Here is a 19,848-nt window from a genome sequence, read left to right on the forward strand (position 1 = left end):
ATGTATTAATTATTCATTTAAACATAAATATATGTGATCCCTTAAAAATATTTAAGTTATAGATCATGTTGCTCAAATGTAATGATATTTTATATGAGTGTTGGCTGTAGAGATGTTGAAATGGCTACAGGAAAACCAACTTTTCCAGGAATTTTGGACCCACAAGATATGAAAGAAGAAAAGGGTCAGTACATCAACATCCAGACAATACATCCAATTCTACGAACACTTGTATTGGATAAAATGTTGATCACGAATCCTAAAAAATGAACAACAGAAGACTAGGCACATGAATTGTTTTTTTTTTTTTAAATGTTTTTAATGTATTGATTTTTTTTATTTTTCTTTACAAATAAAATACGTTTTTTACATTTAATCATAATTTTCTGTAGGAGTTAATCATGTGGATATTTTAAATATAAATTATGTAGTGTTTTCGTGTTTTTAAAGATACGTTTAAAATATTTTTGTTTCATGAATTTAAAGAAAAAATATGATAATGTAATATCAGATATAGAAGTGTAATATATTCATTGAATAATATTATCAACTATAAATCAACTATAAATCAACATATAATTAACGGCCTATCTATAATGCAAAATTAACATAATTAACGTTCTATTTATAATGCAAAAAAAAAAAATATTTTTACTACATTTTTTAAAATTTTGAATTGTACGTGTACATTTTTCTTATTCGCATACAAAGTTTAATTAAAATTATCTATTGCCGTAATTAAAGGACTGGTATTGTGATGAAATTACAAAAAGGTTTTAAATTTTAAAATATTTCACCCAACTAAAGGACAATGAGTAGGCCTATATTTTGTTTAACATTTCTAAACTGTATTCCATTGACGCAGTTTTAGTTGCTGCTTTAGTGTTTTACAAGCTTTTATTTTACTTGCTTCCTCGTGCTTAGCAAGGAAGACTGCACATTCTCACTTTGTACATGTTTTTTCTTAATATTGTTTAAAAAATTATATTCACTTTTTTTTCTATACGAAACATCCAGGAAGTATTGTAATCGTGCAAAAATTCGAAATCGAGATTTTCACAAATTTCGGCGTTCAACGCCTCCCTAAGTCGGAAAAACTTAGTTTTGCAACTTTGTTTGTCTGCTTATTTGTCTGTTTGTCTGTCTGTGAACATGGTTAATTGAGTACCGTTTAATTTATATTGACGAAATAGCATGTATAAGTTTTATATTAAAATGTGTAGTCTTGTATTAACTTTTAAACTATTTCTGGTAACGGAAGTAGTACTTACTCTACTTCCGGTTTTTCAAAAGCCAAACCCTTGCTCAACGTTTAAGTTAAGATGACATTTTTTGGGTATAGTTATACGATTGTATGCGCTTGTTTGTATCTCATTTTGCATGATGTTTTGGTATCCGGAAGTGGTACTTCACTCTAATACCATGTCATGACCATAACTTCAATACAGTTTTAATTAGGGTGGAAAAAATTTAATTCATAAATATAGATATTACACCAGGATTACTTGCAATTTTTGAATGACCTCGGCTAACTGGAAGTGGTCCTTTACTTTGTTTCTGGTTTCGAATGCAAACAATAATAAAACAATACAGTAACCATTGTCATGATTTTAATTAAAACCAGCAGTTCCACACACCTCTTGGTTACAAGTAATTAGAAAATATTTACACAAAATGATGCAAGCTGTAATACAGAATGTTTTTGTTAGTTATACGGATATCAATTGCTACAGCGATCCGTAGCTCAAATAAATACATATGCTCCCAGCATTTGCTTTACCAACGTATGTATGCTCCCTACAAAACGACTACGCAAACAAAATATGACTACCGACATATTTTCTACCGACAAATATATTTTATGCTCACTTTTATCTTCTCTAATATGGATGTAAAATTTGGTTCCTCAAAGCTATTTTAATAATATTTTGATAAGTAGCGTATTTCAACCTAATCTTAAGATTTTAAAACAAAAATGTGACAAAACTACAACGCCAACCAGATAGTTTCTTATGTTTGATACATTTTAATGTTAAACAATGTACAAAGAAAAATAAATTGAAAAATAATTTCACCTGTTTGTGTCCTGTTTTTGTAAGTGGATTTGGTTTAGTTCGAGATCTAGAGCGTATGGACATAGACTAAAGGCAAGGCGTTGGGGAATTGCCGAACTGTGGGGATTTCAGTTTACACGGAGTGGCTTTGAATGATTTCATTCCTGAAACAAATTTTTTTTTTATTTACAGAAGACAAGAGCCAGTGACATGATTTTATAAAAATCATTAATTCCAATTCTCAATTCGTGGTTGATATTTTGAGCGTTTTAAAAAAAAACTTATAAAAGTTACAATAGACGTGAAACTTAAGCCAAAATAAAATTACAGAAAAATAAAAACATAATTGTACACGCCCTGCAGATAACTTTAAAATTGTTTTCCGAATCAAAAGTACGAATAACATGGCTCAGAAATGCGTTCATTTTCATTTTAATGATCAAACTTTTTTCAACAGAAAACACATGAAAGCACTATTTAATAAACCGGGAGTGATCTCCCCTAAACTTTCTCAAATATTCTAATATGAAACTACGAGGCATGGCAACTCAGGACATACACAATATTTGTAATCCATTTTTAATTACTTAAACTTTTTATAATAGAATGGAATCTTGTAAAAAAGAGAATTGCACACCAAGTGAACGCCTAATAAAATGTGCATAATAGTGCGCAATATTATGAGTACTTTATAAATTTACATGCGTTTTTTGAGAAATCGGAAATAGCATAAATTAGTACTTCCGGTCATAGGAAATTACTCAAATTTTAACAGAAGGTAGAGAATTAGATCTTTTATTTACATGTTAAATTTCATTTATCTATCTGAAATAGTACTCAAGTTATAGGCTTTTTAAAAATTCAAAGTAGAAAAAGTACCACTTCCGGTTATCGGAAATCGCTCAAAAGTTAATACGGATCTACGATTTTGATAAAATACTTATATATGAATATTCATCAACCTAGCTGTAACGGTACTCAAGTAATCGTGTTTACACACAGACACACAGATACACACAGATACACAGACATACGGACAAGATTGCAAAATTATGTTTTTCCGTATCAGTGAGATGTAAAACGTCGAGATTAGTAAAAATCTCGATTTTTTTTTTGCACGATTACAATACTTTCTCTATACTTCGTATATACGAGAAAGTAAAAAACAAAATCATCTCCTCCGCACACCTCCGCAAAGTCGGAATGTGATGTCATTTATTAACCTACACACTGTAATTGAGTCTCTATGTAAATATACTACATCTTTGAACTTTAACTTTGTATCTTTACGATGTTTTCTTTAGTGACGAGGACAGTTTTTTTTTTTAAATTTCCGTGCGAAATAAAGAATACCAGACGTTCAAGAAAATGAATACTACAGGCTAATTAAAATTTTCTCAACATCCACTCCCCGACTACTAAGCTCTTTCTTGCTACTATTATATCCCTAAATTGTCTCCCAATTATGGCCTCCTATGCCATCTGTATCACCATCGCGTCCTCATCATCAGATTAAACTAATTACAACAAATATATAAAACAACAGCACATACTCTCCAGCGAAATTGTGTACTGTCGATACGAACCAACTCTAAAGCGTCCTTATTGATTTTTATTCCTAACTCAACCTTTTAATCCAGACGCATTCTAACCTGGACATTTTTTATCGGGATTGTCAATTTATAAGAACGCAATTTATCATTAATTTAACCATTAATTGAAGCGGTCTAAAGCACTATTCTTCTGTAAATTTTGCAATGTTCAACCTTGGTGTTATCAAACTCACCAATCTCCCCTCGCGACGCCTTTCCTTCTATGCCAGCTTACGAAAACGATTCTTTTCTACTGACAAACAAAACTTCCCTTTTCAAACCTCACGGGTCCACGTGTTTCTGTGACATCGGCATATAAAGGGAAAGTGTGACAAGCACTTTATTCAGCAGCGTTTATTTTTAATAAACTATTAGGTGCCAATAAAGGGCTGAGTTGACTCACGCATGTCTTACTGGCTTAAAACAGGGTTAGCGATCATTATAAGCGAAAACAAACTACAATACCGCTTAACCATAACATTTGTATTAAATCAAGATCTGAAAAATGCATTGCATATAGTTAGATATAATTGTAGTAAGTATTTTGTAAACAGTTGCATCAACAGGGTAGACGACAATATAAATCTATATATATAATTCTCTTCTGGGAGACGCTAGAAAACAAGCTGTAAACGCGCTCCCTACCATCCCCACCCCTACATGGTCTTAGTGAGCTGTGGTTCACGCTATGTTTACCTTCGTGGAGTCGGGTTTAGTGACGGCTGTTAGGGGCAGATAATTTAGTTTGAAACGATTTAAACGTTGGGGGGGGGGGGAGGAAGGGGGGGGGGTTATGGTCCTTAACGAGTGTGACCTACTTAGGTCTAGTAGTGTTTTATTTTTAGTTTGACATTTGTTATAATACCATATATGGTCTGTGGTGCAATAACCGGTTTTTTTCCGCTGTCTTACTAAGACTCAGAAATTTTCCATCAAGATCTGATTGTTTGTTTCAGACCAGATGACCACCCCAACCAATGGTCTTATGATTTGAAGGTGACCTTCCATGTTACCTAAGTCTATAAATAGATCGCCCACAGGTGTCTCGAGGCAGTCTTTGGTCAGACGTCGTCGAGAGTTGATAAGCCCTGTGTGTTGCCGTGCAGTATTAAGTTGTTATATTACTTGTGAATAAGTAATTATTTATGCTTATAGCAGTGTTATGTATACAGTGGTGATTTTTCTGAAGTGTTTAAAGCTGTGATAGTGTATCATACTATTTATTCCCACGAATTGTAAGTTGGGTTTTGTTCATTCTGTATATCCATTTTATTCTTGTATAAATCTAGTTTTCTGCCACGACTTTGTACACTCATTACAAGTTATATGCAGATTAAAGGTTTTTAAGGCATCATTAGTTTCTCTAGTGTTTCCCCTAGACATCAATTACGAGTCCTAGCGAACTAGTGAGTCAATTTTCTTTTATTTAGGCTTATCGCCATCTGTGTGTAATCAGTTAAACGAATCCGGGAGCGTTCGCCATCTATCTGGCTGATAGATTGGTGTCCGTTACACGAGCTACTTACAGTGTTTTAAAGAAATATTTTCAGTGTCAGCGTTGGTACTGTCGAATTCACAAATTATGAATTACTGAAAAGTAGAAAAAAACAACTAATAAATTATTTAACAAACGTTTCAATCGTCATATTCTAAGAGCAATCTAGACTTTTTCTATCGTTCTAAAAGCAAAGTAAGACTATATATATATATATATATATATATATATATATATATATATATATATATATATATATAACAGTGAAGATGCAATGAAATTCGTGTTATTCTTGGTCCGATAACGTGTTTGTCAGCGCACCGCGATTTTTACTTTCCTCAATATTCAAAGTTTTTTCACGTAAGTTATTCCATCATATTCGAAGAATAAACTGGTTTTTTTCAATCGCTCTAAAGCTTAGTAAGATATATATATATATATATATATATATATATATATATATATATATATATATATATATATATATATATATATATATATTATATTTATATATATATATATATATATATATATATATATATATATATATATATATATATATATATTTATATATATATTAAAATTAACTATCTTTAACGTTTAAATTATTACAATAAAACTATTTCCTAACATTAATTGCAGATTCTCTCTAGTTTTCTATGTCGTATAAATCTGAGATATATGCCATTGTGTTTATTTAATAATTAAAATATCACATTGGTTTACCATTCACGAAACTAAAATGGGTTTCTTTGAATCACTACCTTCTAATTCAATAAATTCAAGCGAATATTTCCCATACCCAGACACTCTTGGGGTGTTCGTAATGTCACAAGAGGTGTATTACTTTCTAACCATCACGACGATGATCGTTTTAGTTGTTCTGGGAGTTGTGGGTAACATATTGACGATCCGGAGTGTTTCGTCAAAAAAACTGAAGGACTCTGTCAGCATCATCACAGCGTCGCTTGCAGTGACTCGTCTGTTGTTTTCTATCAACGGCCTGCAAATTGTTCTACTTGTGGTCTGCGTTAGATACTGTTACACGGCCGTCTTCAGGGAGCGTGTTGTCTATTACAACGTTACAATTTTCATCAACAGATTCGCAATTCTGGCAAGTTTTTATCAAGTTGCTTAGATCACGATAGAGACTTATAGTCTACTGCATGCCAATCAGTTGGTCGGGAAGATTAACAACAAGCCGAATAAAATATATTGTGGTTGTAGTTTATATTTTCTCGGCAATTACCAGTTCTTTTGAAAATAGCTTCATTTCTTATTATATCAGACGGTTTCTATTCAACGCGGACGTACTAAAAATCTCACGTCTTAATGTATTTGAAAGTTCAACTTATTCTTTTAACTTAAATGTATTTATATACACATTAATGTTCCCGTTTGGTATTTTAGTGTTGTGTTCTATAACGATTGTATTGAAATTACGTTTGACAGCTAGAAAATCTCATAAAAGTACAACCATTGCTATAGCATCTACGAAATTAAAAGATTTGATTGTCGTTCGAATGGTGATCACAGTTTGTCTGATCTTTTTTATGATTGCAGCTCCAACGAAAACCATACAAAGATTCTATTTTAGGTCGTACCGATTGAACCAATTTGAAATTTGCATCTGTATATTTACGTCAATTATCTATCAACTTGAAACCTGTGTTAATCTTTTTATTTATGTTACAAATTTTAGAGCTTCTAAATGAATTGTATATGTGTCGTATTGTAGATATACAAAAACTAAAACTATTTTTTATATGTGTCGTGTCATTTTGATTTTAACAAAGAATGAAAAGGTACTATATTATAGTACCGACCTATTTTTTTATTGTAATCTAATTTACTGCGAATAACATGTAACATTTAAAGAAAGAATATAGCTCGATATTAAAACAACAGTGCTATTTAATACTCAATTTTAAGCAATTCTTTATAGCAAAAACTTTCCATCGTTATTTTTTTTCCAGGATATTGACATATGTAAAAATAAGTTGCACCTATCATTTTCTACATTAAAAAGCTACACAAAAGCTACAAGTAACATTTTCTACAGCGGAAAGCTACACTTTACATCAGTGACACAATGGCAGAAAATAATTTTTCAAGTAATCATTCAAATTTCTATAAAGAAAATATCGAAAAACTTGACCACAATCAGACGACGGATATCGCTTACGTACTGGAACTCCTTGTCTTTTTTGTAGCTATATGTTTCGGGATTTTCGGTAACGTGGTTACCATGGTGATAGTCTACCGCCAGAGTTTGAAGTCTTCGACCAACCTGTTTGTGTTTTTTCTGGCTGTGTCAGACTTGGTGTTCTCTCTCACCGGAATGGTCAAGCATTGCTTTCTTCAGTTTAAAGATTACTCTGAAGATTTATTTTATTCCAACCATTCGGAAATTCTGCTTAACGTTGATTTCGTCCACAGCTTATCTGTAACGATAAGCTATCACATCGTAGCTCTGATATCTGTCGAGAGGCCGTTTGCGGTGTCTTTACCTTTTCACGTTTTTAAACTATTCACACCTCTACGGATTAAATATATTATTGATGTTCTATCCCTATATGCCTTAGTGACAAACCTGTGTAAAGATCAGTACGTTTTGTTATATTTGAACAAATTCCATTCTAATAACCGTTTAACGTTTCGTTCGCTGGTTAATATTTTACATTTTTGGCTTGTATTTATGGCCTACCTACGTTTTTCAGTAACAATAGTCCCTCTTATAGTTATTTGTATATGCACTTCACTTATCATAATAAAACTCAAACAGAATTCTGGGAAATCAATTATACCGAGTAATAATGTAAATAAAACAATTAAAGAGCTGAACGTGATTAATAAGTTACCTGTGGTGTGTGTAGCTTTTGTTGCGTTGGATATTCATGGCGCTATTTATACGTTGAAGATTATAATTACACGTCACATCAATGGTAAAATATTGCTTTTGCTTTCAATCCTCAATCAGCTAACGGCTTCTATTAATTTTGTTATTTATGTAAAGATGAGTTCAAAATTTTCTGGTGCTATTATATGTCTTTACTGCAGAAAAAATAAATATCACCAAATCAAAGTTGTTGTTTTTTTATGTTTTCTTCTCTGTTTGTATTTTTAAATATGTTTAGACATATAAGACAAACAACAGCACAGAAAAAAAATTCAGCAAGCTTACAAGTACGAACGAGAAACTGGTGACCTACTTGCAAACCCTATTCAGGCTGTAATAGGCATGAAAAGTATATTTAATCATACTAAATATTTGAAAAAAAAAACTTTTTAAAAATATGGCGAGCGATAAAATAATAGTCACATTTCTTAAAATTTAAAGCTGTTTGGGGACCGTCGATTACTCTCATTTTCATATTTTTAATTAAATAAAAGCCGTTAAAACACTGTTTAGAGTTAGGTTATCGATTCACTTGTTTAAAAAAAAAACGGAATGGCTAGGGAGAGTACAATAATGAAAGTCAGAACGATTGTTTTCCATGATAGAGTACACAATAAAAATAAATTATAAAAATATAAGTGTTTACCAAATTACTTTTACATTAAGAGCAATTATTTGTTTGACTATTTCTAGCCTTAATGAAACTGGAAGCAATTTTGTACTTATTACACAAATGTTATAAATATTCAACTTTGGTTGAAAAATATGCTTTTTGGCAACAACTATTTGGAACCAGCTTTACAAGCTTATTGTAACAAATCGTATGAATCTTCTTTATGTGTTATAAACACAGAGATTAGTAGTTTAAATAAACTCCCCGTGTAAATTTCAAGAAAACTTCTCAATAATCTGCTGAAGCAATTGCAGTTTAAATATGGAAAATTTGAGTGACGATGACGTTAAAATAGAATTCAAGTGCTTTGTGTGTATATCGGTGCTCATGCGCTATCAAGTCACTGGCTGAAGCTTCACCGCTGTATTTTTTTTTATTGCAACATCACATTAATTGTCCTTTCCCAGGACCGCCTCTTATTTTATTTTTATTCAAGATAAGATAGTTAACATTGTCTACATATCTAAAACAAAGATACCGATGTTATTAATGTAATATATCTCAACACATTTTGAACACAAACAAACCGGGAGTGATCTTCCCTAAACTTTCTCGAATATTCTTATATAAAACAACAGAGGATGAGAACTCTGGATATAGTTATAATTTTTAATCCATTTTCAATACTTAAACTTTTTAAAATAGAATAGAATCTCATAGAAAAAAGAATTGCGCACCAAGCGAACGCCGAATAAAGTTGTTCATAATAGTGCGCAATATTATTAGTACTTTATTGTTTTGAGACATCGGAAGTAGTGTAAATTAGTACTTCCGGTCAACGGAAATTACTCAAAATTTAACAGAAGGTAAAGAATTAGATCTTTTAATATTACATGTGAAATTTCATTTCTCTATCTGAAATAGTACTCAAGTTATAGGCTTTTGAAAAATTCAAAGTAGAAAAAGTACCACTTCCGGTTATCGGAAATCGCTCAAAAGTTGATACGGATCTACAATTTTGATAAAATACTTAAATATTAAATTTCATCAACCAAGCTGTAACGGTACTCAAGTTATCGTGTTTACACACACACACACACACACAGACACACACACAGACATACGGACAAGATTGTAAAATTATGTTTGTCTGTATCTGTGAGGTGTAAAACGTCGAGATTTGCAAAAATCTCGATTTTTTTTATTTTTTTTTTTGCACGATTACAAGACTTTCTCTATACTTCGTATATACGAGAAAGTAAAAATGATGGAGTTGTCTAAAAACTGTCGATGTCTATTTTCGAAAAAAAACATGTGATCAAAACTGGTCATCTAAAAACACTAAAATACGACGTGTTTAAATACATTTTTTATACAATGGCTTTATTCAAGTTATTTATGGGAGTCGCTTTAAACAATTGAATATAAATAGGCAAAAAGATCATGAAAAATGCGATATGTAACTTCTCGTTCTTCGACAACGACAAGTATATAACATATATCTTATTTGTGATCGACTATACATGATTTATTTCTATGTCGTCGTGTCGTTATCTCCTGCACACAAGTGTTGCCAGGCTGGCAAACTTTCTACCGCCCCTACCCCCCCCCCCCCCCCCCCCCGCCCTCAACGCCCCCCCTCCCCCCCCCCCCTTTCCCGCCCAACGAAATATAATTTATATAGAGAATATATATTTATTTACATGTATCCTTCCCCCCCCCCTATCTCCCGGAACATTTTTGTCCGCCCCCCCCCCCAAAAAAAAATTAGAATACCCCAACCCCTCCTCCCCCACCCCCACCCCTGAGAAAAAAGTCTGAAAGAAACACTGCTGCCCAAGGTTTGTTGTGGGACAAAGTAGTTGTATCAATCAGTTCCGCAGGGTTTCTATGCGATTAATTCAGTATAGTCACGACATTAATTTATAAATTAAATGTGTAAGTAATGTATCAGTAACCACCATAATCTAATCAAGATGCGTAGCGAGAGGGGGGCGTGGGTGTGGACCGCACCGGATGACACCATTTGGGGGTGGGGGGGTAACACCAAGGCAAAAAATAGCAAAATATATGGAGAAAAATTTCAGGGAGGGGGGTGCAAATGGAAACTTTAAGGGTGCACATCGAAAATTGAAAGTTTGTCCCCGGGAAGGGGTGACACCATTAAGTGCCGCACCGGGTAACACCCGACCTCGCTAAGCCGCTGATCTAATCTATAACTCACACAATATATGATAAACTATATTTTTAAATATGTTTATACATTATAATGTACCGTCACGTTATTAAATGTGTTTATTCTTATTTCTGGTCTTGATGTGTCCATGTAATCCTTGTTATAGTCGCTCAGCTAACATTTTAAATATTAAATGGACTACATTATCATTTAAATCGCTCACACGCAAGCCATTAATTCTCACATTATTGATTTTATCAAATGCTGGTTGAACAAAACAGCACTTTACCCCACATCGACAAACCACTTTACAAGACAGTCCCGTTTCCTAATGTGTTGACAAATGATTCAACTACAAACCTTTTAACACGAATCACACTTTATCACACCATTAAATGCAGTAAAACATACCGACCACGGATATACCGCTGCAGATTTGGAGTAGTACTGTGTGCTAGAATTTCGTCAGTCTTCAACGTCTATTCTCATTACATTTCTGCATTTGTATAATATATATATATATATATATATATATATATATATATATATATATATATATATATATATATATATATATATATATATAATTTAAATATAAAAATGAATATTTATATAAATATAAATATATGTATATATATATATATATATATATATACATTTATTTATATGTATGTATGTATGTATATACATATATAGGTCAATTTATATTTATATATATATATATATATATATATATATATATATTATATATATATATATATATATATATATATATATATATATATATATATATATATATATATATATATATATATATATATATATATATATATATATATACATATCTAACAAAGCAGTTGGAGTTGATGCAATGGGCCATACAACGTTTCTTCCATCACTGATGATTCTGACCCTGCTCTCCGTCCAAGCAACCTCATCCCAAACAGCCGCAGCCGGGGTAGATGCCTACCTCCAGCTGTCGCAACTGGTCTACAGCTGTCCATCCGTCCAGTTCAAGATTCCACCGGTCAGTGATAGGAGTGTGTACATGACCTTTGAACCGGTGCAGATCATTTCGGTGAACGAGCTAAATCAGGTGGTGGTCATTTCGTTTCTTATAACCCTGCGCTGGGACTCACAAGAATGTAGATGGAACGCCTCGAACTATAACGGTAACCACGTCTTTATTATTTATTTAGATGCTGGCAGTGATTCTTCCATGCATCTCTTCGGGGGGACACCGAGTCTACCGTCCCCCCCCCCCCCCACACACACACACCGAGCGAAATGGAATTTATATAGAAAATATATACTTTATACAGTGTCCCCTCCCCTCCCTCCGGAAATTTTAGTCCGCCCCCCCCCCCCAGAAAATTTAACGTCCCCCACCCTCCTCCTCCCGGAGAAAAAAAAAGTCTGGAAGAAACACTGGATGCTGGATAATAAGATTAGTGTTGTTGAAAAATGCGTTTTAATAATTGATTAGAAGTGATAAAAGTGCAATATAATACAAAATGTGTATAAAATAAACGATTTTCTCTAAATATAACAATGAACTTCTATTAAAAAAAAACTAAAAATAAAAGCGCTCTTGAAGCAATACATAGAAACAAATAGCCACCATGTTTTTACTTTCTCGTTTATGCGAAGTATAGAGAAAGTCTTGTAATCGTGCAAAAAAAATCGATATTTTTACAAATCTCGACGTTTTTACACCTCACTGATACGGAAAAACATAATTTTGCAATCTTGTCCGTGTGTCTGTGTGTGTGTCTGTGTGTGTGTCTGTGTGTGTGTAAACACGATAACTTGAGTACCGTTACAGCTAGGTTGATTAAATTTCATAATATAAGCATTTTATCAAAATCGTAGATCCTTATCAACTTTTGAGCGATTTCCGATAACCGGGTATGGTACTTTTTCTACTTAGAAATTTTTAAAAGCCTATAACTTGAGTACTATTTCAGATAGATAAATGAAATTTTACATGTAAGTAAAAGATCTAATTCTCTACATTCTGTCATATTTTGAGTAATTTCCGTTGACCGGAAGTACTAATTTACGCTATTTCCGATTTCTAAAAAAAAAACGCATGTAAATGTATAAATGAACATCTTTATTTGGCGTTCACTTGGTGTGCAATTCTTTTTCTACGAGATTTTATTCTATTTTAAAAACTTTAAGTATTTAAAAAGGAGCTCCCATCCCCTGTTGTTTTATATAAGAACTATACATGCTGCCCAGCTTCGCTTATGCTTTCGAAAACATTGAGAATTTGAATGCTTAATTAATTCGCCCGAAGGTCGGTCTACGACCTCAGGAGTTATAAAGAGGTTCCTACGTGGACATATTTTTTCGATTTATAGCTCATATAAGGTGCCGGTCAGTCGAGGTCAGTTTTGACCCCCTCATCGTAGACTTTTCGGCCAACCGGCCCCCGTGTTCTGTCGCCCCAAGGCAATATCCTGCCAAATTTGAAGCGCCTGCGGCGCCGGGAAGTGCACCCGACAACTTTGCTTTATATATTATAGAGATTATCGAATTGCATAGATAAACAAAGATTTCAATAAAGTAATTAAGGCCTGAAATACTTTAGTATAGAAATGTATTATTTGAATACATTCTAGATCTAGGTAAGGTCTACATGTATGTAAGTCTGGTTTTTCCGTATATCTAGATCATCTAGATTTAGATCTAGAATCTCTAGATCTAGATGCTCTAGAATCTCTAGATCTAGATGATCTAGAATATCTAGATCTAGAATATTTAGATCTAGAATCCTAATAGAATTTTTTTTTTAAGTTTAGCCCGAGCAAAATTGTATGTTATAAATTTTATAGAGTACGTAGATCTAAATAATATTTTGAATGAAATAGTTCATTTTTTTTATTCTAAACACGGCAGATGACGTCATTAGTTAGTGTATAGACATTAGTGACGTCACAGTTTTATGCTTTCTTTTTCACAACTATAAACGCTTTTCCTGTTGCATAATTATAACTGTTTTTCTACATTCGAATACGCCTTAATTTTTTTTTCTTCTTTAAATAAAATTTTGGTTATACATTTAAAACATCTACCATATTATTTTCAATAAAAGTCCGAATCAAGTTTTTCATATATCGCTGCAGATTCTGACGTGATATCCGGCGAAAATATTTTGCGGACAGAGAGAGAGAGAGAAGTGCGCACATGGGCTATTATATATTAGGCTATTCAAGAAAGTTTAGGGGAGATCACTCCCGGTTTATTTATTAAATATGTTAGCAATGAATTTAGCTGTATTTAATTAGTTTTATAGCAACAATTATTGTTTTTATCTTTAGGTTTGAGCACGTTTGAGCTGGATATATCCAGTATATGGGTGCCATCAATCATTACACCTAAAGGTTCAGAGAATGGCCTTTTAAGTTTCCCAAATAAGGCTTTTGTGAGTACATATATTAGTTATTTAATTTACATTATATATATATATATATATATATATATATATATATATATATATATATATATATATGTATATATATATGTATATATATATATATATATATATGTATATATATATGTATATATATATATATATATATATATATATATATATATATATATATATATATATATATATATATATATATATACATATATATATATATATATATATATATATATATATATATATATATATATATATATATATATATATATATATATATATATATATATATATATACATGTACATATAGTGTTAATCCATTTATTAAGTAAAAATTAGAATTTTGTAGTAGGTTTGTCAATTATTAAATTTAGTGCCTTCCAGAAAATAATACGAGTCAAAATATATCTGTCGAAAATAAATGTTTTATATTTTAGAATGTTCGATAGAATGTTTGATAGAATGTCGATGCAAGTGTATAGCACATCCTTGTCTCATTTGTCAACAATTAGCCTAACCGTGATTTGATTAAATCTACTCAACACATAATCTCAACATTTTTATTTCTTTGAATTCGCCTGTATTGCAATTCAAAATGTAGAATTAAATATTTACAAACCCATTGAAAACTAAACGTAATTATCCTTAAGGTGAAATCATCCGGGCAGTTTTTGATCAACAATCCGGACAAAATGTCGACCAGCTGTTATTTGAACCTGGACCGTTATCCTTTCGATGTCCACAACTGCACCATACCCTTCGTCTTGATGGACTACGGCATCAACCCGCTGGTCGGCGAAGATGTCTACCACCAGCTTGAAAAGTTCTTCCACACCAGCGCGGAATGGCGGCTCCTGGGGTTTGGTTGTTTGGTGGTTGAGGTAAGTGGTGCAGTGTTTGTTGGTTCTGATGGTGGAGGTAAGTTGTGCAGTGTTTGTTGACTAAGTTGTTGAGGTAAGGGGTGCAGTGTTTGATGGTTCTGATGGTTGAGGTAAGGTGTGCAGTGTTTGTTGGTTCTGATGGTTGAGGTAAGGTGTGCAGTGTTTGTTGGTTCTGATGGTTGAGTAAGGTGTGCACCTATATTGCACACCCCACTATAACCACACCTCTATACTCCAGACCCCCATACATCTACCCCTATATTGCAGACCCCTAACTACAACTACACCACTATATTATACATCCCCAAATAAATATGCATCTCTTTATTCCATACTCCCCTACATCTACCACCGTATATTCCAGACCATCCATACATCTACCTCTATATTCCTACAACTACCCCTCTCCAAATTCCAGACCCACAACTACACCTCCCCCCTATATTCCAGACCCCCCACTACATCTACCCCCTATATCCCAGACCCCCAATTACAATTACACTGATCCCCTCACCCCTATATTCCAGACTCCCATAAGCTACCCCCTTATATTCCAGACCCCCAAATACAACTACATCGATCCCGCCTACCACTATATTCCAGACCCCACATACACCTACCCCCTCCCTATATTCCAGACCTCACATACACCTACCCCCTCCCTATATTCCAGACCTCACATACACCTACCCCCTCCCTATATTCCAGACCCACATACATCTACCCCCTATTGTCCAGACCACCATAATCCGCCCCCTATATTCCAGACCCCAATACATCAACGCCCCTATATTCCAGACCCCCAACTACAAATACCCCCCCCCCATATTTCAGACCCTCATACATCCACCCCCCTATATTCTAGACCCCCAACTACAACTACATCCACCCCCTATATTCCAGATCCCCATACATCAACCCCCCCCCCTATTTTCCAGACCCCCAACTACATGAACCCCCTTTATTTCAGATCCCCAACTTCATCTAACCCCCTATATTCCAGACCCCCATAACCTACCCCCCCCCTTTATTCAAGACCCCCAACTACAACTACATCGACCCCTCTAAATTCCAGACCCCCATAAATCCAACCCCCTATATTCCAGACCCCATACATCAACTCCCCTATATTCCAGACCCCCACTACAACTACACCTAACCCCTATATTTCAGACCTCTATACACCTAACAACTATATTTCAGACCCCCAACTACAACTACACCGACCCCCCAATATTCTAGACCCCTGCTACAACTACATCAACCCCACTATATTCCAGACCCCCAACTACACCGACCCCCCTATATTCCAGACCCCCAACTACACCGACCCCCCTATATTCCAGACCCCCAACTACACCGACCCCCCTATATTACAGACCCCCAACTACAACTACACCGACCCCCCTATATTCCAAACCCCCAACTACAACTACACCGACCCCCCTATATTCCAGACCCCCATACACCGACCGCCTTAATATTCCAGACCCCCACACATCTACCCCCCCCCCCCCCTATATTCCAGACCCCCAACTACACCGACCCCCCTATATTCCAGACCCCCAACTACAACTACACCGACCCCCTTATATTCCAGACCCCCAACTACACCGACCCCCCTATATTCCAGATCCCCATACATCAACCCCCCTATATTCCAGACCCCCAACTACACTGACCGCCCCCCTATATTCCAGACCCCCAACTACGCTGACCCCTCCCCCTATATTCCAGACCCCCAACTACACCGACCCCCCTATATTCCACACGCCCAACTACACCGACCCCCCTATATTCAAGACCCCCAACTACACCGACCCCCCTATATTCCAGACCCCCAACTACACTGACCCCCCTATATTCCAGACCCCCAACTACAACTACACCGACCCCCCTATATTCCAGACCCCCAACTACACCGACCCCCCTATATTCCAGACCCCCAACTACAACTACACTGAGTGCTGGTTCTCCATGGAGCGCCGCAGCATCTTCTACGTCGCCTCCCTCCTCGTCCCCGTCATCCTCATCTCCACCATGACCGACCTCGTCTTCTGCATCCCTGCTGAGTCGGGCGAGAAAATCTCTTACGTCATCTCCATCTTCCTCTCCATGACCGTCTTCGTCAACTTCCTAGTCGAGTTCGTACCCCGAAGCATGGGGAAACTACCCCGCATCATGCAGCTTATCACGGCTGTTATGGTGAAAATAGCTCTAATCGCCATGGCAACGATATTCGTTTTAAACGTGTATAAAAAGAAGAGAAATAAACAAATTAATAGGAAACAGTATACGAATTCAGTGATGAATGAAGCGAATCCATTGTTGTCTAGATCTGTGAATAGCTTGGAGAAAATGTCAGAGGCGTCTTATAAAAGTGGATCAAGTTCCAAACGATGTGGGAAGCAGACGGCGGTTTTAAATTGTGGTGCTCGAGAGCCTCATGAGACTTTGGATGTGTACTTTTTCGTGGTGTTTGTTTTGGTTGATGTTGCTATATACACGTTTGTACTGGTGTGAGTGAGATTTAGGCGACGTTTTTGTCGAAGGTTTGGTATCACATACATACATAAATTCAAACTAATACAATACAGGCACTATTATTCTATCTTTTCTTTCTGTCTGTTTTAAATACACATAAACACAAAAACCATAGATACAGAAGCACACAACACACGCACAATGACATGCACCAAATTTCACTCACACTCACAAACACACAAACAGATGAACAAACACAAGCACACGCACCTACTTTCTCACTTAAAATACACACAAAGGTAACAGAAAAGCCCACACACACAAGCACACACACACACCTATTCTCAACCACATACATAAACATAAACACAAACACACATAGCACACAACAGCATACAAGCTCACACACAACATACAAGCACATACACAAACACACACACACACTCCTTCACCCCTATTCACATAAACATAATGACACAAACACTCATAAGCATTCACACATACATATACAAGCATACATACAACATACAAGCTTAGACACACATAGACACACACAAACACACATCAGCATACAAACTCACGCACACACCAACATACTACTTCACCACATATTACTTCACCTCTACCCACACAAACACATATAAGCACATACACATCATGTATAAGATAAAAACAATTACAAACACAAAAGAAATAAATACATTTCCCACACAACCACATCCACAAACCACAAACGCCTCCCCTCCTCAATACGCCCATCTACTATCACTTACACACACACGTAACTAAAGCTCTTTATCTTAATTTAGCGTCAACAAAATCCATTTTAACCCATTATTCAATAGCAGTGGTTCTTAACTTTTTTTGAGGTACCGAACCCCTCCAGATTCATATAAGCATTCACCGACCCCTTCCTGAAGTTCTATCGTCAGCACTGACAAAATCTTATCGTGAATATGATTCGGTTGTGTGTCTTGACCTCCACTGAACCTTTGAGACTTACTCACCGAACCCCTGGGGTTCGATGATGCGTAGGTAAAGAACTACTGCTCTATAGCCATGTTTAGCTGGTACTAATGTGTTCATTATTTAATTACAATCTTAATGGCCTCACTGTTTAACTATTTTGATATTGATTAGCAAGAGTCGTTTTTTTTCACATTTTAAATAATCAATCATTTGTTTTCATTTATATTTTTCGCGTATCCATAGCAACTGCTATTGTATTGAACATTCAGTGTTACCACCCCTTTACTGGTAATCCAGCGCGTCGCACAACACATAAGACGAACAACCACAAACGGGTTACAAATTACAAGTCTAAATAAAACAAAGGCTCGTTAATACTTTAAAGAGTTTGTAACTGTCTACACAAACACATATCATTGTTACCAGCCAAGGGGGTAAATAATAAGTTGTAATTTATTGGGTTGCGTCCCCTGTGGGACCGCAACTGTTGATGTCATTTTTTTGCATGCTCTTCGGTGAGAGATTTTTACCTGTGTCCCATGTCATGTGACATGGGATTATGGGTAGTTCGTGCCTGTAGCCGTGTATGACAGACCCAAGGCTGCTGTGGACACGGAGGGTGATGTTGCCTATAAGTAGATCATGACAATGTAGACCTAATGAAGGTAATGTGGTAATATAAATTATTTTTATTATTAGAATACTTATTTGTGTATTCCTGCTGGTACTGCATGTTGCACATAGTTAGGTTAAGTATTTATTTATGTATTTATTATTGTACTACTTATTGGTACTTGTTGGCAGTATTGTGTATTGGCCGTAACATATTTTATTACATTCGTGTAATTGTGTAGCCTACACGTGGTATTTCCAGTGATGTAACCTATTGTTTACTTTTGTTTTAGGGCTACAGTTTTTTTTTGCTGTGTTCTACACTGTTTTTCTGTGTTCTACTGTTCTCTACTGTTCTACATCGCCGTTTATGGCTTGATGTTAATGTCAATAAAGCCAGTACTTGACAACACCAGCGTCGTTTCACTGTGTGCTTTTTCTCAGGGTCAGCCCTTTTAAACACAGCACCTCAGTGGGTAATAAGCATATCCATTGAGTGAGTGTTACACTAAATACCACCATGAACTAGAAAACGAAACTAAGATAAAGTGGCTATGGATCTAAAGTACTAACCTACACTAACCTTGTAGAAAATTTGGACTGAACACGTTCTCACACACCTTATATCCACGTAGACAAA

General features: G+C 35.0%; 1 protein-coding gene across 1 annotated transcript; it reads left to right on the forward strand.

The window, feature by feature from the left end:
* Positions 1-120: 120 nt before the first annotated feature.
* Positions 121-17,666, forward strand: LOC131947923 (acetylcholine receptor subunit delta-like). Its single transcript, XM_059309324.1, has 4 exons — positions 121-184; positions 14,156-14,259; positions 14,913-15,143; positions 16,881-17,666. The coding sequence occupies exons 1-4, from the start codon at positions 121-123 to the stop codon at positions 17,664-17,666; spliced, it is 1,185 nt and encodes a 394-aa protein (XP_059165307.1).
* Positions 17,667-19,848: the final 2,182 nt, after the last annotated feature.

The sequence above is a fragment of the Physella acuta genome, unplaced genomic scaffold, assembly GCF_028476545.2.
Source record: "Physella acuta isolate Inbredline_101_S28 unplaced genomic scaffold, ASM2847654v3 ptg000616l, whole genome shotgun sequence".
Classification (NCBI taxonomy): domain Eukaryota; kingdom Metazoa; phylum Mollusca; class Gastropoda; family Physidae; genus Physella; species Physella acuta.

Bases quoted from the DNA above. Each gene is read 5' to 3' on its own strand.
- LOC131947923 (XM_059309324.1), top strand. From the start codon at position 121: ATGGCTACAGGAAAACCAACTTTTCCAGGAATTTTGGACCCACAAGAT. The intron at 185-14,155 runs GTCAGTACATCA...TTTTATCTTTAG, and splicing joins AGATATGAAAGAAGAAAAGG to GTTTGAGCACGTTTGAGCTG. The intron at 14,260-14,912 runs GTGAGTACATAT...ATTATCCTTAAG, and splicing joins GTTTCCCAAATAAGGCTTTT to GTGAAATCATCCGGGCAGTT.